Genomic DNA, 24,225 nt, shown 5'->3' with positions numbered 1-24,225 from the left:
TGGCTCCTCCCCTCTGCTCCCTGCCTGGAGCTCCTGCAGAGACTGCAGGTGTCTGCCCAGCTCCCCTGTGCTCCCTGCCCCCCCCATGACTTCCTGCTCAAGCAGTGATTTCTTCTCCCCTCTGCTTTATACAGATACTTCTGAGCATTAGCTAGCATACCACATACTGGCTATGGTCTGTGCTGTGGGAGACAGGACAAAGGCAGACAGGACAGTGTTGACTTGGGGCTTTTTGAAGCTAATCAGCAGGTAGCTGGAAATGTCTCTCCGTTCCTTCTTTGGGTAAAGTTGTTTAAGAAGAGCTTGAACTAATGAGAGAGGCTTTGATATGTTTGATGGGCTGATGCATGCTAACAACTCCCTGTGTAACTCCCTGCTGTATAACTAAATTCTCTGTTATCAACAGCAGGGGGGGGGACCCCTCCCTAATTAGAGCATCCTGCCAGGGCCTGGCCATGCCCCCCCTCAGCTCAGCACTGTAGAAGGGAAGGCAGGGCTGCTCTAGTGCCCCCTGGTTTCTAGCCTGAGTCACGGCAGGCATGTTCTGGCATTTCTTCAGTCCAGAAGGGATGTCTGCACAGTTACAAACTGGTTTAGCCCAGCCAGGTTAGACTAACCTGCAAAGATTGAATCGGTTCAGGCTCAGGCTTTTTGAATGCTTGTCCGTAGCCCAGAAGTTGAAAGGAGACCTGGTATCCCTTTCCTTATGATGGAATTTTCTAGGTTTGCTCTAATGGATACCTTGAAAAACCAAGTTCTGTACAGAATAGCAAGAGTAATTTACTTATTTTTTATTTAAAATTAGATTATTTTTTATTATCCGGCATTGGACATTTAGCAGCCCTAAACAAGGTGATCACCGAAATACTGATGGTAGACCATTCAGTAGTATGACAGCTAAATATATGGAAACAACTGACTTTCTTTTTATTATTCAAACCAACTCACAGCCCTATACATAGCTCTTGGCATTGTGATCACTTCCCAGGCCACATTGCTTAAACTCATGTTTGTTGGCATAGCAAGACTGCTAATTCTAAAAGATGCTTTCTTGGTGGAGTCATTCATTATGCAAGTCAGTTGTTCCTGGGTGTGCATGCAGTCATGTATGCACTTGTGTGCATGTATACATGTTCATAAGATATATTTAAATGTGTACATGTAACACTGATTTGGGGAGGGGAATGCAGGGATCTTGGGAGACTATTTCATGGCTGTATAGTGATATTCAACTGCAAGCCTATTGCTTTCCCTGTGAGGATTTACACATATTTGGAGACATTCTGTGTTATATGGTTGTTAGCATTCTCAGCCATGCTGGCACCACATTGCACACGGTCTGAGTAATTCAGCTGGCTTCAATAATGCCTTCTATATTTAATGTTTCAGAAGCAGAGAAGATTGGTTTAAGATGGTAATTTTCTGTCTGCACTTTTGAAATCTATGCAAGATGGGTGGTATTGAACTTTTGCTATAAGAATTTCTACACTGGAGATGGGGAATTTGTAAAAAAAAAAAAACAAAAAAAAAAAACAAAAAAAAAAACCCCCCCCTTTTACAATATGCAGGAATGCTTTTCTAAAAACTATTTTAGTCTTCATGAATAATACTAGATTAATAGCACTGGAGACTGAAGTTTTCTATTTATCTGCAAAGCAGATACAGGAGAGTCAGTGTCAATATAAGTAAGCTTCTTTATGTTGTTCACAAAAAGTGCCTGAACTGTGATCTGGAGAGAGACCACCTTTTGATTTAGTTAGTTTCCATTTCCATTTCAGTCTTTCTGTTGAAACTGTCAGCTTGGGAGCCTGCTGTGATCTGGACAGCAGTCCCCTGGACTTACTCCAGAAATGCATCTCTCCATGACTACCAAATAACCATCTGTAGAAGATGATTTTGATCCCATCTTGACTCATGCAGCTTTCAGACTAGTTACTGGGGTGTTTAAATGCCCTGCAAACATCTAGCAGATAACAGGGGCCTAATCAATAAATTGCATGAATTTACAATGAAAAATTCTTGTCGGTAAAAATCTGCCCACTTCTACAGAGAGAATTTCAGAATTTGTGGGAGAAGAAAGACTTAGTAGATGTATTAAAAAGTTATGGAAATTGACTGAGCAAATGGCCTCACTGGAAACAGAATGGTTTCATAGACATTAGGGCTGGAAGGGACCTCATAAGATCACTGGATCCAGCCCCCTTCCCAAAGGGCAAAATAGGTGCTTGCACCACCTCTGGGGGGAGTCTGTTTCAGGCCTTGGGGGTTCGGACAATAAAGAAGTTTTTGCTTATGTCCAGTTTAAAATGGTCTTGCAGGAGTTTGTGACCATTGTTATCCCTTGGGGTGCTCTGATGAACAGGCGTTCCCCCAGATCCTGATGCACACCCCTTATGTACTTATAGGCTGCCACCAAGTCACCCCTGAGCCTACGCTTTTCCAAGCTGAAGAGTCCCATAGCTCACAGCCTCTCTTTATAAGGCCTGTTCTTTTGCCCTCTGATCATGCACGTGGCTCACCTCTGGACTCTTTCAAGCTTTTCTACATCCTTCCTAAATTGTGGAGCCCAGAATTGGATGCAGTACTCCAGCTGCGGCCTCACCAAGGCCAAGTACAGTGGGAGGATGACATCCTGGATCTTGCTTGAGATGCATTGGTAGATGCAAGCCAGGGTTTTGTTCGCTTTGCCAGCTGCAGTATCGCATTGGTAGCTCATATTCATCTTGTGGTCAACATGACCCCCAAGTCACTTTCGGTCATGATGCTAGTGAGTGTAGCATTGCCGAGTCTGTAAGTGTGATGAGGGATTTTTCCCCCAAGGTGGAGCACCTTGAATTTCTCCGTATTGAGAAATGCCATCAGGTTTTCATCTGCCCACCTTGCAAGCCTATCGAGGTCGGCCTGGATCACCAGCCTATCCTCAAGTGTGGACACTCTGCCCCAAAGTTTAGTGTTGTCAGTGAACTTAGCCAGTCTGCTTCCGACACCAGTGTCCAGATGGTTTATGATAAAATTGAAGAGTACGGGTCTGAGAACAGAGCCTTGGGGGACACCACTAGTCACCGAGTGCCATGTTGATTCGGTTTTGTCAACTACCAGTGTCTGGGTCCGACCTCAGAGCTGGTTCCCCAGCCATTGGACTGTGAAGTAGTCGAGGCCGCAGTTGCCCAATTTTTCCATGAGCACATCATGGGACACCAGGCTTTTTTAAAGTCCAAATATATGACATCAACCTCTTCCCTTTTGTCCAGGTGATACGTCACCTGGTCATAGAAGGAAATGAGGTTGGTCAGGCAAGACGTACCCGCAACAAACCCATGCTGGCTATCCTTCAGAATGGTGCCTTCTGTTAGCCTGTCAAGAATGGTCTCTTTGATAATTTTTTCCAAAATATTCCCAGGGATTGAGGTCAAACTGATGGGCCTGTAGTTTCCCGGGTCTTTTTTCCTCCCTTTCTTGAAGATGGGCACTGTGGACAAGATTTCTGAATTGATCAAAACAAAGTGTTAAGTCCTGCTCCCCATTCTGATGTCTGTCTCTCCTGCCATGACTTGATGGGAGTGAATAAGGTAACACTGAACAAGGGGGAGGCTTACCAATTTTAATGAGGAGTACACCACATTGCTTCCCACTCAGCTACAGCCCCTTGCAGCTACTGCGGGCTCAGGTCCCTGTAGGTAGAGCAGAATTCAGTTCAGCTAACTTGAGTCCTATTGGCTGGGATATGGTACACCCGGGACTGCAACTCTGCACCCCTGTTCCACCCATGACGGTCACACCACAGCTGCCTGCTAGCTCACTGTCATGTACATCTGTTTGCTATTCTCTCTCTTGCCTTACCTCTCCTGGGCCTGAGGTAAGCTGTCAGGTGGGGTGCAGTTGCCCAGGCATTGAATCGACATCCCGCCCCTTTTCCACAACATCAAAGAAAAACTCTCTTTGCCAGCCGTCACTAACCTCAGTCCACTGTAACAATCTCTCTGTCTCGGCGTTCCTCCGGCACCACTGCTCACCGTCCTGGGGAGGGGCTTCTCCTATCTCTCCCCCCAGCCTGCACCTCTGCTCAGGGAAACTGTCCATTGCTCCAGCTCGTTACTCACCTCAGCTCTGGTTCCCCTTCCGGGGTAGGTCTTCACTCGGACTATAGCTTCTTTATACAATGTCTCTAACAAGCAATTAACACCTTCCTGGTGGCTCGCCGCCATTCAGGAAGTCCTTTATTGGCAATTAACAAATCTGTGGTTTGGCTCCTGCGTTGAACTGTGGGTTCCATATGAATAGTTAGCTACTCTCACGTGGCTCTGTAACAGGGTCACTGCCTTCCTGTTACAGGGACCACATTGGCCCTCTTCCAATCTTCAGGTATAGTGGGCTTGATAGTTACACAAGAAAAGAGGAACGTGGGTAGTTATACTACAAAGACCTTAGCAAGCACACTGAGACATGCAGGAAGAGACGATATGTATAAAATAGACAAGCTGACAAGTCGGGGAGGTAGCCAAGGCAGTGGCAGGAAGTTGTGGTAGGTGAAGGGATGCAGGGACAAGAATAGCAATGCAAGCATCACCATAAAAAGTAATACATATGTATTTGAATTTGTTGTATTGAGTAATTTACAAGTGATCAAGAGGGCAGAAGAAATATATCTATGTCATCAGCATGAATAAGCATAATAATGTCAAAAGGAAAAAAATCAGAATAACTCTCTATGATAATCTTGGCACCACTGACTAACCTTGCCTTGTCACAGGCAGGTAGCACCATCTGTTATTAAGGGTGCCTGATACTTGCCTGTTGCATAGTCATGTTTCAGTTTCAGTCGCTGTTGACTTTGCAAAACTCCAACTGTTTGGCCTGAAACTTTTCATGCCAGGTGTCTGCCTTAGGCTGGATTTTTTGGGAGGCTTCAACCCAAATGATTTGGTCATTTCCAGAAAAAAAGCCATAGAAGAAAAAGATTGTTTGGCAAAAGAATAACCCATGCTGAGTTTCTTTAGCTGGATACAAGAAGAAAAGAAGAGTCTATGACCTGAGCCACATGAGAGGAGAAGCTGCTTCAAATACTGATGATAGCCAGGGAGAGAAAAGGATGGTGTCTAAAGCCACACCTTTAGAAAGAGGTTACAGGATACTAAGGTGACTTAAGAGTCCAATCTTTGAGCCATAGATCTGTCCACAGAAGTTGCAGGTCTTTCCACAGGGGAAAGTAGGCTGTAGGCTGGGATTTCTCTCCTTTTCTTTCCTCCACTCTCTCTTCTCTGCTTCAAGGGCAAAAAACTTTACCTCAAACTAGGCTGCCACTTGGCTGAGGTTGCGGCGCCATTGGAATTGGTTAGCAGCCAGTTCCTCCCAGCTCTTGATGTTGTCTTCCATTTTCTTGAAAAACTACCCAAATGCAGCCAATATATATCTGCCTTTAAAAGCGATCTCAATTTGCTCATGTTCAATAGAGACTTTTTATGGTTTAGTCGCTAAAACCTTTAAGAGTTTGTCTTAAGTTCTTAGGGTTGACTGGACTGGGCAGCCTTGAAAGCAACTCAGCTTGCTGCATCCCAGATCTACAGAGATGAGGTGGATTTTTCCTGTAGCTGATACTACTTACTGCTCTGGGTGATGATGCAGTCAGCTATCAGCACTCCCAGCAAAGGAGTGTGTGTCACTGGTGTCTGTGTGTCTCAGTGTCCTCCTCTTCTGAGGTCCAAGAAGTACGACAGAGGAAGCTTCAGGTACAGAAGGGACAAGGAGTTGAAAGATCTCCTCTGGTTTTGAGGTGTGAGAGTGAGTGGCTAAGTGGGGCGTGGGGAGGAAAAGAGAATGAGATGGGGACAGAGTTCTCCTGGGGGATAGGCAGAGTAACAGAGGTTGATGGGGGTAGGTTGAGTTTTCAAGTTCTAGGGTGTCATTTAGGGAGTCAACTGTTATTTCTCATCTGTGGCTTGTCTCATCTATTTTGAGCAACTCTGAGCCTTTCTAGATAAGGTGGGATGTAAATCTAAATAATCATAATGATGATGAGACTGAAACCTAGAGGACAGGTGATTAAAGAGAAAAACTGTGATTGGCAAACTGGTGAAGATAGAGAGGTGACTTGATCTTATATTTGGGAAAGTGATCTAATGGGGGTGGGGAGATGCTTTTCAATCTTGCTGACAGCATCCAAGGGCTGAAAATTGAAGTAAGACAAATTCATCCTGGAAATAAGATGCAGTTTCCTATCTCTGGAGGTAATTACATATTGAAAGAGTTTACATGGGGAGATGACGGAACTCATTATTGCTTAGAGTATTTAGAATGGGATTAGATACCTTTCTGAAATGCATACTTCCGAGAGAAATCCTACAGTCCTTGTGGATGTGGGGAGGGGTATTGAGCTGGGTTTCCATTCAGGTGTTGGACTCTCTGGATCCAAATGCCAATGCTCATAGAATCATAGAAAATGAGGGTTGGAAGGAACCTCAGAAGGTCATCTAGTCCAGCCCCCTGCTCAAAGCAGGACCATCCCCAACTAGATCAATCCAGCAAAAACTTTGTCTAGCCGGGTTTTGAAAAACTCCAAGGATGGAGCTTCCATCGCCTCTCTGGGCAACCTGTTTCAGTGTTTTACTACCCTCCTAGTGAGAAAATTCTTTCTAATATCTAACCTAAATTTCCCTTGCTGCAACTTGAGACCGTTGCTCCTTGTTCCATCATGTGCCACTGCTGAGACCAGTCTACCGCCATCCTCTTTGGAATGAGCCTTCAGGTAGTTGAAGGCTGCTATTAAATCCTCGCTCAGTCTTCTCTTCTCTTGACTAAATAAGCCCAGTTCCCTCAGTCTTTCCTCACAAGTCATGTGTACCAGCCCCCCTCAACGTTTTCATTGCCCTCTGCTGGACTCTCTCCAACTTGTCTACATCCTTTTTGTAGTGAGGGGGCCCAAAACTGGACACAGTACTCCAGATGTGACCTCACCAGTGCTGAAGAGGGGAAGAATCAATTCCCTCAATCTGCTGCAACACACCTACCTATGCAGCCCAGTATGCCGTTAGCCTCTTGGCAAACAAGGGCATACTGTTGGCGTATATTCAGCTTATTGTCCACTGTAACCACCAGGTCTTTTTCTGCAGAGCTGCTGCCCAACCAGTCAGCCCCCAGCCTGTCTTGATGCATGGGATTGTTCTGTCCTAAGTGCAGGACTTTGCACGTGCCCTTGTTGAACTTCATGAGATTTCTTTTAGCCCAATCCTCCAATTTGTCTAAGTCACTCTGAATCCTAGCCCTACCCTCCAGCATATCTGTACTCCCCCTCATCTCACTCCTTCATGGGCTCTGGGGAAAAGAGAAGTGCCAATTGTGTCCTCAGCCTGATCATAGCGCTTTCAGATGTGGACTGAGACGTTGATTGTAATAAGATCTCATGATTCAAGATTTCAGCCGATTGACTTCAGGAGGATGGAAGGAATATTTTTTCCTCATGCACAGCTGGCTTGAACGTAATTCTGTGGGTTATTTTTTTGTTCGCATGTTTGTTTATCCTGCCTATGAAGCTTTGCAGATTGGCCCTTTGACATTAGGGCTGGAAGGAACCTCATGAGATCATTGGGTCCAGTCCCCTGCCCAAGGGGCAGGAAATCAGCTGGGGTCAGATCACCCCTGTTCATAGGGCAGGGTAAAACAACCACTTTTACTGGTGAAGAGAATCTTTTTTCCTGAATTCTTGGCATGTGAATCTTGCTCAGCAACAAATTGATGGCCAGATTTGTGGTTTGAGAATTAATTTTAGCCTGGGACAAATTGGTAGAAATTTGGGGCAGGGGAGTTCATGTTCTTCTGCAGCACAGAGTGCACTTCATATGCTGGGAACATCTGGGAATATGTCACCTGAGCAGTTTCCTGTCATTGAAGAGGATTCAACTATTGCTGGCCTTTTGGTTTTTCCTGCTCGGCTGGAGCAAACAAAATGGTCCCCTGATCACTAAAGCCTTAAGTCAGTGGTTTTCAGCCTGTGGTCCACAGACTATGTCTAAGGGGTCCATGAGAGATGACTATGATCAATCAAAAGTATGTGAATACTCACACTCACAATTCAAAGGGGTCTGCACCTCCAATCACAATTTCCAAAGGGGTCCACACATCCATTTAGAATTTTTTTAGGGGTCTGCAAGTCATTGTTTTAGGGCTTAATCTAGGAATTCCTGGATGAAACTTGATGGATTGTGATAAAATGGCCTTGTCAGGCTAGGTGAAGGTTCCAGGTCAGCTGATGAACATCTTGGGTGCCTATATGATTCCATGTGATGTAAAAGCCCAGGAAATTACACCCAAAAGTACATTAAAATAGCATTCAGGTTGCAAAATCCATCACTGAAAAGTAGGAAAATGCCAGAATTGAAAGCAATATATAACTGTGTAACAGCTAGAGCAGAAGGGGATTTTCTGCTCCATTTAAAATTCTGAAGGGTTTGGAAATGTAATTTTGTTCCATACCATAGTGGAAAAAAAAGAAAAAATGTTGGATTTTTTTATGGAATGGCTGGCAGCTGGAGAACTGGTGCCTGTGTCCAGAAGGGCAGCCCAGGATGCCAGCCCTCTGGGCATCTGACAGCTTAGCCCCCCAGTTTCCATGCCTTGGGGCCCTGCTAGATTTTACCTCCAGGCCCTTACGGACTAAGAGGCTGCAAACCTAAGCACTCTGGTAGCTGCAGGTTTTAGGAGTTCCAGCTCTTCGAATGGGCTACTATCATCCAAGCAGATGAACTGACAGGAAATCTGTCACATGAGATTACCTGTCAGTCCATCAGAATTTTTTAAAATGTTGTTTGTGTAAAACATTCCAGTTTCCATAAATTGGCAGTTTCCAGCAGAAAATGCATGCTAATAGGAAGTTTCCAGCCATCTCTAATAAACATACAAGTTATACAATAGCACTGGGTACACACAGTTCCCTTGTTCTTGTTATGTCAGTTCATAGTAACCTTCCTAGTTGCAGGAAACCACATAGTTGGCCCAGAAACTTTTTCTGATGAAAATTGGTAGCTTTTAAAACATGTACACATTGAAAGGGCCATTAATGTAACCTAGTCCTGCTTTAAATAGCATCCATCCATCTCCAGAGATGGTCTTTCCTGAGATGGCCTGGGGTTTCAGGAGTACTCTGGACAGTGACTAAAATTAATTGGAAGATATTCAGGGCATTTGTCGAAGGTCCTTATGTAAAATATAGTCACACAAGCACAGTTTCCACCCTTCTCCCCCTCCCCCATGATAGTGCTATGGATTTTTTAAGCATCAATTGACTCCATTTAGTTGTGTCAGCCCATATCAGAAATCCACTGTCAATATTTAGTCAAGCCTTGAAGCCTCCCACATTTCCCAGCAGCTCTGAAAGTGGTCTGGACACTGCTTTGAAGCAGATACCTTGTTACCTGAGACTGCCAGTGACAGCATAAATATTGCTATTTTGTTTCAATTAATTAGCACACGAAGGACTGATTTTTCTAGGTGATGATCACCTGCAGCATCAGCTATAGTCAGAGAGTTATGAGTGTTAAGCAGCTGGTTAAATTAGACCTTTAATTTTTACTATGTATAATATATCAAGTTATTATACCATGCATAATATTATGCATGCAATATTATACATAGTATAATATAGCCCACAGGTAGCCAACGTGCAGCATGCATGCCACAAATGGCATGGGAAGCTCTCCGTATGACAGATCAGGGAAGGGACAGCCAGCACGGTGACATATAGGGCAGGAAGCAGGAAACAGAACAGTAGGTAGGGCATGGAGCAGAATGGGATCAAAGTGGCACTTGGAGAGGTTTCAGTATTTCTGGCAAAAAAGTTGGTCCCCACTGATACAACCATGTCTTCTTGCTGTTGGAGCAGTCGTTCATTACAGAAGCTTTTTTTTAATACAAAAGCTAATTAGAGCAACATCTTTCCAAAGCAAATCAAACTTTCTTAAGCTGATTACTACGAGAGCTATTTTTAGTACCCTGCCTTCATTTTCATGCTCTTTAGCAGTGTGTAGCACTTGACACCTTTATTCAGGAATATGGTTTAGTTTCTGAAATAATTGTATCTAGTGAGTCTATGTATAATTTATAGTTGGCTAAGACCAGAAGACCCAGCCCTTAAAAATGTCCCTGCATCCCAGAAATTCTGTGCATCAGAATAGTTCTTTGGTCATAGCTTTTTTTGTTTTGACAGTTCGTATCAGCAGTTTTCTTCGCTGATATATTGATTGTAGGGCTTGAGTCCTGCTGATCTAATAAAACATCACCATCACAGAACAAGGAAAAAAGAAATCTTTAGTCTTCTTGGCAACTGCCAGTGCTTTCCAGAATATTGCTTTGTGTAGAATGAAATGGCTTTGGGCCAGTGACTAATTATATTAAAGTGCTGTGCTTTTAAATTATTTATGCACTGTAATGTTTTACCCTAGTATTATTAAAACCTCTGTAACTAAGATTTTGGTTCAGACAGCTGTGACAGTTCTTCTATGGATGATATAGTACACCAGGGGTTTTTAACAAATAGTTTAACCCCACATTAACAAATGCCTTCATTGTGGAATACAGCTGTGGCAGGAAATGCAGATGGAAATAATTTACATCGACTTAGACAAAAGAGGCTAAGCAACAACAATAAATATAGAGGTATCTTGAAAAATGTTGTTTGCAGTGCTGCTTTATAATATTTAAAATTGATCAGCTTCAGACAATACTAATAAGAAACTTTTATTTATGCAGCAATTGCTGAGTATACAGGAAGAATTAAATAATAAGAAATCTGAACTGGAACAAGCGAAAGAAGAACAAACACATACACAAGCAGTGCTTAAAGTTCTTCAGGAACAGGTGAGTGTTTACATTAATAGAATAATCCTCTAGTAATACATTATAGTTCTTTTGCTCACTTTAAAATGAGTGGGAATTGGACTATTGGCTGAATTATAAGCAGGGTATAACAATATATATGACCTGTGTGTCTATTCTGTCTAGCATACGGAAATGCTAGTTGAAGGTAATATATACTATAGCTTATGAAAACACTGTCAAAATGAGATTGAAATCTGTCAGTTTTGCAGTAGGGAATATTGAATTTCACAACTTGTGTAACATTTTCTGTTATGTTCCTCTATACAGATACCAGTGATGTGTGAGTGTTTTCTATCTGAAGACAAATTAATTTTAGGATAGTTAAATATGCCAGAAAAGTAAACATATTTCAAAGAAAGCAGCCATTTCTTTTAAGACCAGAAGCAGGGAAAATGAGTTTAACATCTCCTGTGTTATTCATGCAGACACAAATATACAAAAGATTGAATAATGATGACACTAAAAAAAAATCCCAGTGCATCAGTGCGCTTATCTAGCACTTCTTCTTGTGGGAAGAAGAGAACCTTTTATATACTTTGCAAATCTGATCATTTCAGTTTAGCTTTCTTTGATACTAAGTGCTGTGTGGCATTGATAAGTGTATTTGAAAGTATTGTCTTACAAGCAAAGCAAGATGGATTGTTTCGCAGCAAAGAGAAATCTGAACCTATGCTGAGAGATGCAGTACCATACTGTGCACACATATAGAGTATGCAAATGTGGGCTGCGTGTGTAGGCTATGTAGTTGTGAAGACAGCAGTCACAACTCAATACTTGTACTACATAGTTACAACATCTCTTCTAAGACCTCTGTTTTAACATTTCCTAACATTTTAGTTAAGACAATGTGTTTTCTTATTATTTTAGGCATCCAGACTTTTTTTTCATAAACACTTTGTAGAAGTGAAGAATCTCAGTTGTTTACATAGCAAGGTTTCAAAAAGACTAAGATGGTTAGTTTAAAAAAGCACCTTTCACAAGTTTTCAGCCATTCTGCCTCAATACCAGGTGTTGATAAAGTATAAAAATTATTTATAGATGTATTAAAAATACTGATGTATTGAATTGTTGTATTTATTCCAAAATTTTGTTACCGTTTATTTTTAGAATTATGCCTTTGTTGCATATCTGCCATTTGTCATCAAGTGCATTTAGTGGCAAATGTATTTTACAGTCTGACAATTCAGATTTTTCAGAATAGTTTTCATGTTAAAAATATCTCTAGCATTTATGGTTACAGTTATCAGTGTGAATTGAAGTAACGTAGTTTTAGGCAGAAGGATATGAATAAGAATAGATTTTTTTACAGTATTTTTTAAACATACAATTTCAGATGATGGAATGAGTTAAAGGACATAGAGAATATAAAAGAAATAGAACAGGTAGGTCACATCTACATGTCGCGCCAGACAGTGATGTTGCTATGGCGCCGTACTTTCATTCTTCCTTTTGGAAGAACTAAAGCATGGTGCAGTAGGGGTGGTTACTGCACCATGCGGACAGCGCATGCTTAGATTTCCTCACTACGTTGTCAGGGAGCGCTGCTATACCTGGGGAGTGTGCCACTATGGCGATGTAGCTAGTGATCATATGTAGACCCACGTGATCGCTACACTGCCATAGTGCACCATATGTTGACATAGAACATTGCTACGTTGCTATAGGGCGATGTGTAGATGCGCCTGTATAGTATCATTCTATCATTCCCATTTGAAACTTTATTTCAACGTATTTTAATAGCATTAGAATATGTCATCATAAAATATTTCCTTAAGAATAGAAAAGTACATTTTTTAATGTACATTAGAATCATAGAAAAATAGGGCTGGAAGGGACCTCAGAAGGTCTTTTATTATTCCAACCTCCTGCTCCAGGCAGGAACATCCCTGTTTAACACATTCCTGTAAAGTATTTTTCTAGCCTGTCTTTAAAAACTTTCCTGGATGGGGATTCCACAGCCTCTCTAGGTAATCTGGTCCAGTGTTCAACCACCCTCATAGTTACAAAGTTCTTCCTAATTTCTATCTTAAATTTCCCTTATTGTAGTTTAACGCCATTATTTCTTCTTCTGTACCTGGCAGCCACTATCCTTATTACAATCACCCTTTAGGTGTTTGAAATCTGTTACCAAACTTTCCTCTTCTCTGCAAGTATCTCTTCTCCCAATTAAATAATTCCAGAATGTTTCCCTTTAAATCATGTCCATACATCAAACATTTATATTGCTCTCCACTGTACTCTTTCTAATTTGCCCACATTTTTCTTGAAGTGTGGTGCCTAAAACTAGACACAGTACTACAGCTCCATACTACAGGCCTCCCCCGTGCTGAATAGAGTGAAAGAAATACTTCCCTTGATTTGCAAGCATTGCTCCTTTTAGTACAGCCCAGTATGCTATTGGCTTCTATTGCAATAAGAATAGACTGTTGATTCATATTCATCTGGTTGTCCACTATAACCTCTAGGTCCTTTTGTGCAGTACTCTGGCCTAGACAGTCATTTACCAGTCTGTATTTGTGTATGTGATTATTGTTTCCTAAATGTAGGGCTTTACACCTAACCTTGTTTAATTTTGTTCAGTAAGTTTCAGACTTTTTCTGGTTTATCAAAGTCATACTGAATCCTAACCCTATCCTCCAAAGTGTCTACAACATCATATGGTGTGCCATCACCAGCAAATTTGGTAACTGTAGACTCAGTCCCATGCTCCATATTAGGGCTGGCCAACTTCTGGGTGGTTGGAGGTCACAGACATCCCAGACACATGCCATGTACTCTGTGATGGGCAGCACCCTGTACCTGTGTGACCCCCCGAACACTGTCCCACCACCCTGCCCACCACGCCACATCCTCTCTGTCTCCCATCATACTGTGCTGCTGCCCATGGGTCACCCTGACCTGTCTGGCTACATTCTTCCATAGGCCATGCTGCCCTGACACACTTCAAGATTATCTCTGATATACTCCAAAATCTTGCTGGACTGCCAAGGCAGGGCCGAGTTACCCTCCCAACAGATGATAGAATCAAAGAAAATTAGGGTTGGAACGGATCTCATGAGGGCATCTAGTTCAACCCCTTGTTCAAAGCAGGACCGTTCCTAGTTATATCATCCTACCCATGGCTTTGTCTAGCCATGTCTTATAAGCCTCCCAGGATGGAGATTCCACCAGTACCTTGGGTAACCTATTCCAGTGCTTTCCTAGTGATAAAGTTCTTTCTGATATCTAAGCTAAACTTCCCTTGGTGCAACTTAAGACCATCGGTCCTTGTTCTGTCATCTGCCACCAATAAAAATAGTCTAGCTCTTTGGAACCATCCTTCAGGTAGTTGAAGGCTGCTATTAAATCCCCCTCCTCAGTGTTCTCTTCTCCAGACTAAAAAAGCCCAGTTCCCTCAGCCTCTTCTCATAGGTCACGTGCCCCAGGCCCTTAAGTATTTCCATTGCCCTCCACTGGACTCTCTCCAATTTGTTTACATCCTTTTTGTAGTGGAGGGCCCAAAACTATACTCTAGATGTAGCCTCACTAGTGCTGAATAGAGGGGAAGAATCACTTCCCTTGATCTGGTGGCAACGCTCCTACTAATGTAGCCCAGTATGCTGTTAGCTGCCTTCGCAGCACGGACACACTGTTGGTTCATGGTTAGCTTATTATCAGAAAATACATGGTAAAGTCCCATCACAGCATGAGGCCCTGTGAATTAGATTCTTCAGTTAGTTGTTTGAAAAAAGACTTGTCCACCCTTTCTCAAGGTTTGATGGCCTATCGCAACATCCATTATGACATCTCCCTTTCTATTCTTCCTGTTTACCTTGACCCAGAGATTTTCAACAGCTCTCCTGCCCATCTTGTAGTGACTTCAGAACAAATGTATATCTCCTTTTTATATAAAGAAATACCGCTTTTAATATTCCAGTCGTGCAAACTATCCCACGAAGTCTCAGTTACCCCAGTTGGATCATGCTGCTTTTACTGTATTAGGACTTCCAATTCTTTATGCTTATTACCATTACTATTTCTCTTTCTCTGTCTCTTTCTCTGGTCTCACAAGCCTTGTGGGCCTATAACTGTCTACCATCTCCTATCTTATGCAATTTCTTTCTACTTTGCTATATCTTCAGCTATCCCTTCCAAATCAGAGTACCATTAGGATAGTCATCATAATCCATTGCTATTGTAAAAGCATATAGAAAGATCCAATCTCAAACCTGAAATAAGATCTACTAACATAGACCTTTGCATCTTAGCAGGACCACTAATTGTAAATTGGTGCCATACTGTCTTCTCAAGTCTTCAGACAACATAAGGATAAATAAAACAGGTGGGATGTATCCCTATTCATCTCAAGAATTATCTTTGAAATGTGCCCCTAAATGATAGTTTAGGTAGCCATAATCTTTCAGTAGAAAAAAAACATGTTGTTTCCCTCCAACAATTTCTACAGTGTACAGACATGTTTATACATTCTTCTGTATTGCCTGTGCACTGGATTTTGAAAATCACGGTTAGAGTCATATGAAAGCAGACATTTAATATAGAACTAAATAGCACTGAAGCTACTGCATTGATTGCATTATTTATTTCTGTATTAAAATCAACATACCTACATTTTTTTTGTTTTTACTTAAAGCTGCCACAAAATTTTCAGCCTGCCATAGAAAGCCTGCAGAAGTATATGTTGCAAACTGCTAAATTTAGGGCAAAGAGGTCCTTGATTGTACATGTAAATCCCATATATTTTACACGTGCAGTTCCTGTCCCTTGTAACTGTCCCTAAGGAACAAGCACCTCAGATAAACATGGGTATTTTGGCAAAGTCCTGAAATCCTAACCCTTCTCCTTTCCTTTCAGGTCCATGAAGGGTAGGCCCTGGGTGATTGCTGGCTCTAGTTCAGTGTGATGCCTCACCATGCTCTCTGCTGGTAACATCACACTCGCCATTGAACTGCGATGGAGCCTGCCTTTGGGGTAAGGCAACTCCTATTTTTTCCAATATTGTATGTTTTCCGAGGCTTTTATTCTTTTTTTCATACCATTTAGGATATAAGAGATGATCATTTTAATTTAAACCAAAAACCACAATATTGGAAAAAAGGGACTTTGCCCCTAGTCTTTGTGTCTAGAATTAGACATATTTTTCCTTACATTTTTCTACCATTGTTGCTACTGATGAATCTCCACCATTGGCTGGAGTGGTGGGAGATAAGGCCTTGTTGGCTACCAGCATAGCACCCTCTGGCCACATCCAGACGAGCATGGCCATGTGGTATGTAGTGCCACAGAACCGTCTGCAGTGCCACATACCACACATTCAGCTGTTCTCTGTACTGCAAGGGGGCAGCGCAGGGGTGTTTTTTGATCCCTGGATATCCAGAGGTTAAAAAACCCGTGGAAAAAATAAACCAGGCAACGTGCACCGCTCAAAACCAGAGCCTGGCTGACAGGAGCCACACTCCAGCTGCCGGCCAGGCTCCGAGCGGCAGAATCGCTGCTGCTGCAGCCCCAGGAGGCCCCCAGGATCCCAGGTAAGGCTGCTGGGGCCAACCCAGTACACGCAACCCCTGCTTAGCACTCTTAATTGGTTCCTGAAAATGAAGCATTAAGCGAAACCAAAAGTATTTGATGACCCAAGATGGTGACCACAAGTGTTTTTAATGACCCAAGATGGCGACTGTGAGCACTATAGCAAAACTTTCTGAGCACTAAGTGAAACCAGGTATCGATTTAAAATGAGCGTTATAGCAAAATAACGCTAAGCAAAACAGCATTAAGTGGGGGTTTCCTGTACTGGCCCTGCCCTCCCCCTCTCCTTCCCAGCGTAACCTGCCATGCGCCAGAGGGCATGTGTCACAGGCCTTCCCTGGGAACAACTAGCAGCAACACAAGATGTCCCACTGCTAGTTGTCCCTGGGGAACCAAACGTTTGCCCTCATGTGTAGCGGTCTCTATGTATTTAATCTTGCTTAGAGCAGGTCTAGAGGACACACTGTTCATGTATATGACTGTCTACTCTAGTTATCTTCATAGGAACATATGAAATGCTATTCTGGGTCATACCAATGAATGGTATATCTAGCCCAGTATCCTTGCTCCACCAGTGCTTTCGAGAGAGAGCGCACTGAACTGGGTATATCTATAGAGATCTGTCCCCTGTTCATTACCCTCCCTGGCATCCATTATCACTCCTGGTATCACTGACATAGAACCAGTTCTAATGATGGCAGAAAAGTGTAAGGGGAAGTGTCTAGGATAGATGTGTGCCTAGAAATAGATTCCAGCCTTTAACAGAATGAGAATGTGATTCAGTGGTGAGTGTGGAGTCACTGGCAAGACACATGTACATGGAGCACCTTCCAGGGAGCAGTTAGTGGCCATAGGGTAATTGTACTTTATGAACCTAGAAAAGGCTGGGTGGGGAAAGGTAAGTGATGATTTGAACTGCACTGGCCTGTCTATTGCCTTATTCAGTATCCTAGTTATGTAAGGATGACTTGTGGAATTAAGATTTTGCGCACACAGGATAAAAATTCATTTTGAAATATGCTAGTTATTTAAGTTACCATGAAATACAATTTAAAACAGAAATTCATAACTTAGTGTTGCTCTGTTGAAATTACATTCTTGGTCTCCATGAAGGAAAAACAATTTGCACCATTCTTGAGTACCTCCTACTGCTCATTTGTGCTTTATTGTGCTTTCACTGACAAAGTTGCTTATCGTTGCATTGAAAAGTTACAGCATTCATATAAAAAAACTTTGGACTGCTTTCACTGTGAATATCAAATGTTTTGAATCAAACAGAGCAGATTCTGTTTCATCAGACTTTTAGAATTGCCCTTACATAATTAAGTATATATATGATGCATAAAAGGTGATGCCTATAGAAAATTCTTATTCCTTAGCAAAAACAGGTGGAAACAAAGGCATCCAGCAAAAAACTCTCTTTACTATCATTATCATCATCACTCTCAAATATCCCCTTTAAATTAGGTAAGAAAAAAGGTCCAACTTCTCAAAGATATGTACATGGGCAAATCTAGTGTTTTGAGAAGCAGCATTCAGAGTGTGGTGCATTATCACATATAACACAACAAACATTTTTTCTGCAGTTAAAAAGAAATTAGAAACTTTAGGAGCCTATGGCTGTATTACTCAGTTTAAGATCCAAGGAAAAAAAAAATATAACTTTATTGGAACATGCATTCATTTGCTATATCATATATTATGTAAAAAAACACAATAAACGGGGCAAAAATAATCAAAAGACATTTCATTAGTCCTGTAGTCATTAGAATTGAATATACATCTCTTTCAGATTTATAAAACAAAATCTAGCCTCCTTAAGCATCCTGACAATCCACCCAGTGAATCACTGAAGTTATTTCCACATGTGAGTTAATGTTTCTGTGTAGAGTTAAAAGTAATTGGTGGGACTGTGAAAATAGGAAATACATCATCCAGATTAGGTAACAGACAGAAGAATTACAGAACAAAGGATAGTTTGATTAGTGAAACCATTAAAGACATTAAAAGGGAGAGGAGGTCATTAATGCCTGCAGAATGGAGAATTTAGAAAGAATCAAGTATATTATAATGAGCCATGGAGTCAGTTGATTCCTTCACTGCTGCCTGAATAGAAATGCTGCTGCCACTGGCAGGAAATTGATTTTAAACTTTGGGTGAACCAAGAATCAAAGTGGGCAGGTGCAGCTGTCTCTGGATGTACTAAAGCATGAGTGCAATTTTCTGCATGTAAAATCTGATTCAGGCACATGAACATTGTGGCATATACCTTTTTGTATGCTTGTTCAGCCATAAGTGGTGTGTGCACAAATCTTAGAAAATTTGGCCCCAGATGTCAGATAGGTAATGTCTTTAATTCTTTTGATTATGGGTATTTGAGAGCCTTCCCTGAAGTAATCCTGAGTTGCGATTAAAAAGCTCATTGAAAAAAAATTGCTTTAGCACCTCCATATGAGACAATGTCTTCTCAGTTCTTCCTCCCACTAGCTAAATAAATGAGCTGCTCATCCCTCCTCCTTCTCCTCCTCCATCATACCCAGGAGCCACGTCAGTTATCTGGATACATCCCCACAAAGGAAACCTACAGTAATACTTCAGCATTTTAAGCAGCTCAAAATATATCATTCAGAAGTAAGCATTAGCAAAACACTGTTTAGCTACTGGCAACTTGCAAACACTGCAAAGTTTAAATTAATAGAAACAAGAATGGGAAATGAAATCATTTATTATTCTTGAGAGCCAATTTTGTATACTTTTTATGTCTTGAAACTACTTTCTAATCTTATTATTTTTTAAAAAAATGACCCAGCCTTACTATTTTCCTTTCTTTTTTTTTTTGCCACCTTTCAAGCATTAAACATGTTGGTTTCAAAATGGTTTGAGCAAAAACTCATTAGAATTATATGCTCCATCTGTTTTTCTCATTGGAGGCTTTATAAAATGCTACTTCAAATAAATCAAAGATAACTGTGAAATACTCAAGTAATGTGCTTGTTTTTGTTTTGTTTTGTTTTGTTTTTGTTTAATCTTTGCAGTTAAAAAGTGCCAAGGAGTTAGCAGAAATCAATGGCCATGACGAATCTCAGGCAAATGTAGGTATAGCTGTATTTGCATGTTTATGTTCCCAAGCTTGCTTTTTGCATTTGAAAGTTGATAGAATGACTAAATGGTCTAAAAATCAGGTTTGGAGCATCTATTCTTCCTAGAGGTGCAGGTTCAAATCCCTGCCAAGTTCATTTTGAGATAGATGAACTGAGTTCCATTCAGTTTCCTTTCTGGGATTATTTGGATGAGACCTTAACAACCAAAGTCCTGCTTGCTCTGTATGGATATTAAAGATGCCACAGGAATGTTTGTAAGAAAACTGCTTTATATTAGTAGCCAAGATTGCCCATCCTACCATACTACACTGTCATCACAACTGCTACCTTCCACCACAGATGTGACTGCATTTTGGTTTTATAGGCACATTCGGAGTCACTTTACCTTCCAGTAATAAGTTTCTTAAAGGGACTGTGTCTGGTCATAATTTATAAAAAATTAAGACCAATAGAAATAGTCCTATTGTCTCTTTGCTATTCATTGTAAAGAGAATGAGTAGGTACATTTTCCTGCTATTTTTGTAATCCAAACTTTGCAATACAGTGGTTCTTTGTAAGCATCTGAACATGAAAATGGCTTGAAACAAATGGCTGGCCTAATATCTTTGTCTTGGCAGAGAGAAACAGTAACAGCATGATTTTTTTTAATTATTGCTGTTTTAATGATCTAAAATAGTATCAGTTAGACAGGTAAGGACTCATTTTAACTTTTAAATGCGTCTTTAAAGCTCTGTGGGAATCTTTAACTTAGTTTGACTAAAGAAGGGGTTTTCTTCCTTGTTCTAATGTTCTTTGAATCTTATTCATTATGGTCTGATTCATCAGTGAAGTCAATTGGACCGCTGAGCCTTCAGCCCCTTGCAGGAGGAATTAATTATTCTTTAAAAGCTCCATAAAAGCAAAAATTGCTATCTGTAGGTAGCACTCGGGCAGCCTAGAAACATTGTGTTTTTACAATAGAATGGGGAAGAGATAAGTTGATGAACCTGAATTTGTCACATCTGGTGCCTGAAAACCGTCACCTTCCCACTACAGTAGGTCAAAAAATGACGACAAAATATTTAAACTTTATCGAAACAAAATTTCACTCAGAAATATCAAAGACAGAATAGTTCAGTAGTTTTGTTTTGAAGTACATTTTCCAAAAATAACATTTTATTCTAATTCAAGATGAGATTTGAGAATGTCTGAACTCTTCCTAAAGAATGGAAATTCAGTTTTCTTTTTCACATGCTCAATGTGGTGCCTTGAGCACTTTACAGTAAAGGAAATTGAATATTATGGCTAGTTGTGTGTGATTGTAGGATTGAATTCAAAAGGAACAGCATCAGCACCATTCCTAAAATACTGATAGAAAAGGAAACTAGACCACTGCGATGAACCAGTGAGTTTAAAAATCACTCCATGGTAAAATCAGGAAGAGATATAAAAGCACTAACACAAATGGTAGCACAAAAATGTGTTACAAGACTGAATAGTGAAAGGAAGTGTGATTTTCTTTGTGGAAACAGTGAACATTGGAAAGGAAGTTGAAAATATCAGTGCAATTTTACTTCATATTGAATATTTAATACCCAAGTGCTGCTCTTTGAAAATTTCATCCAGACCTTCATTACCAGTGGAGTCTATGGTTTTTGCCCTTGGCCAGTGTCTAAATCTGAGCTGATCAAAGAGGAAAAGATTTGGTGGTTCCTACTTGGTTATTAGTGGACTGTGGTGCATAAAATAGGATTAGTACATATTTGATACAGTTGACAGATTGAATTTAGCAAATGAAATACCTTCACATTGAAGGTATGATTGGAAGTTGTTGGCAAGGAACTATGACAATATCCGAACAGAATATGACCTATCTGTCTACAGCTCAGCTTGAGCCACTTATATCTTTTGCTAGGGAAAACCAGCATCTTAAAAAGGGCTGTAGAAGCCTGTATTAAGGTCTCTGCATATTTACTGGAGTCTTATACTTCAAAAAGACTTGTCCATATTGCAATCCCCACAAAAATAATTCTCCTAAGTCATGAAGCCCTGTCTCTAATTTAGATGTATTTTATGTAATAATATTGTTGTTTGTTAAAACAAAAGATTGAAACATCTTTCCTCAGGGAAGAAAACAGATAAAAATATTATACATCTTATATGGCCATAGGCAGGGATGGGACATACAATTTCTCATGGCCAGAACATACTACAAGTAATGCAGGAAATTGAGACATCTCTAGAAATGAATACTCACCACTAATGAAAGGGTCCTAACCACTAACACAGACATACTGAGCCAATATTGGATTTTCTCCTCCTTTTGCCCAGAGCATTTCCCATAATCATATCAAAGGCCTGACAAAAGTAATGCTGTACTCACTGGGTGTATCTACATGTTATATTAATGTGACACAGTAAACTCTGGTGCCATTCACACCGGAGTTTATTGGTCACAGATACAGCATTTACACGCACACCCGGGACTGCAGCATGTTGAGCTGGGGCAATGCAGCCCAGCTGACAAAGGGTGGTCAGCCTGCCAGCCCAGAGCTGCTCCTCCATGGCTCAACATGCTGGAGAAGGGCTGGCTTGTGCACAAGGGTGCTATAATGCAGAGCTAGCTGACTGGCAGCCTCTATTCCATAGCACCCTTGAACCCCAGCCAGCCCCGTCACCATCTACACATGTTTCACTGCATGGTACTACTCTGCTGTAGGATAGGACTTGTGTCCCAGTAAGCTAATATTAATTAGTTTATTAAATAATAAACGTATTAAATATAAATTATATTGTTATAAATTTAAATAATTTGATATAATTTGTTTATATTTTATATGATTTATTTATATAATATGTAATCTATATAATTTATATAATTTTATATAATTATTAACTATAAATATAAATAAATACACTTATATATAAAATATAAATTAGTTTACTAATTCATTTACTGTGGCCTGATAGCACTGCACATGTAGACGATGGTGCTTTACTGCGGAGCTAATTAGTCAGCAAATCAGCTACAATCTTCCTTGTAACATGTTCTGGGCCCTGCAGACAGCTAGGGGAGCATGTCATAAATGATTTGCTAGTTGCATGTAGTAGTAATTGTTACTGTTGATGACTGAAGTGTCTTTTAATACATTGTGAGTTCCATTTTCCCTGCGGTACACTATGTAGAAGAAAAGCACCAGCATAATGTGTATACTATCCCCAGCAAAAATCCTGTCCCTGTGGGAAATCTGAATTATCAGTGACTTCAACAGTCCCATAACCAAGGCTGACAGAAGAGCTGTTGTGCAATGTGCATTTTCAGGGGCCCAGTAGCTAGGAAAAGGTGTTCATTGTCTTTAATCCTGACCAATTTATACAAAATCTTATTATTTCCCCTTCATTGCTGGTCACAGCGATATTTAATTCATATCACTTTCTTAACTAAAGAGAAATATATTGGCCAACGTGCAGTTTTATGTTCAGATTTTATCCTTTTATCTTTTCCTGGTCTCTTGTTGACTTTAATGTCCCAACATGTGAAAAAGCACTTCTTTTACTGAGAAAAGGTGAAGGGGCAGGGAATATTTTATTAAATTAAAATATTTTATGAAATGAAAACAAAAAAAAATAGATTATGTGGTTCACCATGACATCATCCTGTTGCCCACTACAAAACTTAATTAACTTTGGCTGCTGGACGTAAATGTTTTGACGCAGCTTCCTGGAAGTTGGAGCATCAATCTTCCCATTTCAGACAACATCCATGAGACCAATGATTGTTGTAGAAGAATTTCTCAGTAGCTACAATAGATTTCAGGGTTGAAATCCTGGCCTCTGAAGTCAGTAGCAAAACTCCCATTGACCTTAATGGGACTGGGATTTCACTAATGGACTTTAAGGATTATGGCTTTTTCAGCCCAGTTCAACATATTAATCATCCACATCTCAGCAGGTTTGAGCAACTGGAGATAAGACTTTCTATTACCTTGTTGTATTTTAGTTTCATTGTCTGAACAAGTAGTAAAGCTTGCCATATTCTGTGTTCTTGGCATTTTTGGTTAGCATCTCCTGCCACTTGGATACAGTATGTTGTATTTTTTTCCTTCAGATATAAATTCAACAGTGATAAGTTAGAGTACATTTTTTCCTATGGATACCTAAATATTGTTGGGGCATGTCTCATGTTCAACCAGGTATCCAACATTTATGCTGATACTTTTATTCTACCCCTGTCCTCCAGCCCCCTTTATTACATTTGGGACTCGGAGCTGGGGGGCAGCAAAGGCACCAGTCACAGGGCCCAAGTGCCTATATACTAATGCTAGGAGCATGGGGAACAAGCAGGATGAACTAGCGCTCCTGCTTGCAGAAAACACCTATGACTTGGTAGGGCTAACAGAAACCTGGTGGAATTCGTCCCACGACTGGGCGGTACATATTGAGGGGTATAGGCTGTACAGAAAGGACAGGGTGGGGAAGAAAGGGGGAGGGGTTGCGCTCTATGTCAATGAGCAATATACATCGACCCTCATCAAGAAGGAATCAAAGGACGAGGAAGTAGAAGGATTGTGGGTAAGGCTACATGGGGGGCAAGGAGAAAGGGATTTGGTGGTAGGGGTCTGCTACAGACCCCCACACCAAGGGGAAGAACTAGATTCGGGGCTCCTGAGGCAGCTCTCAGAGACCATAAAAGCTAAGGAGGCGGTAGTCATGGGGGACCTAAACTACCCAGACATCTGCTGGGAGACGCAGATGG

At 41.0% G+C, this 24,225-nt stretch overlaps 1 protein-coding gene across 37 annotated transcripts in view; it reads left to right on the top strand.

The window, feature by feature from the left end:
* The window catches only part of ENOX1 (ecto-NOX disulfide-thiol exchanger 1), a 542,128-nt gene that overhangs the window by 495,951 nt on the left and 21,952 nt on the right, over nt 1–24,225 (top strand). For 35 of the 37 annotated variants that reach the window (XR_003092514.1, XR_003092515.1, XM_025196209.1 and 32 more), the window contains 2 exons: nt 10,738–10,845; nt 19,425–19,481. Coding sequence is in view for 34 of the 37 variants with exons in the window: in XM_025196209.1 (XP_025051994.1) it covers nt 10,738–10,845; nt 19,425–19,481 (165 nt within the window). In the remaining 3 variants the exon portion in view is untranslated. Of the gene's footprint in view, nt 1–10,737; nt 10,846–15,717; nt 15,835–19,424; nt 19,482–24,225 lie in introns of those variants that run through there. The other 2 variants (XR_003092516.1, XM_025196207.1) reach the window with 2 other exon arrangements.

Source organism: Alligator sinensis, unplaced genomic scaffold, assembly GCF_000455745.1.
Source record: "Alligator sinensis unplaced genomic scaffold, ASM45574v1 scaffold59_1, whole genome shotgun sequence".
Classification (NCBI taxonomy): Eukaryota; Metazoa; Chordata; order Crocodylia; family Alligatoridae; genus Alligator; species Alligator sinensis.
The sequence above is the reverse complement of the archived record's forward strand: the minus strand, read 5'-3'. Positions and strand labels throughout refer to the sequence as shown.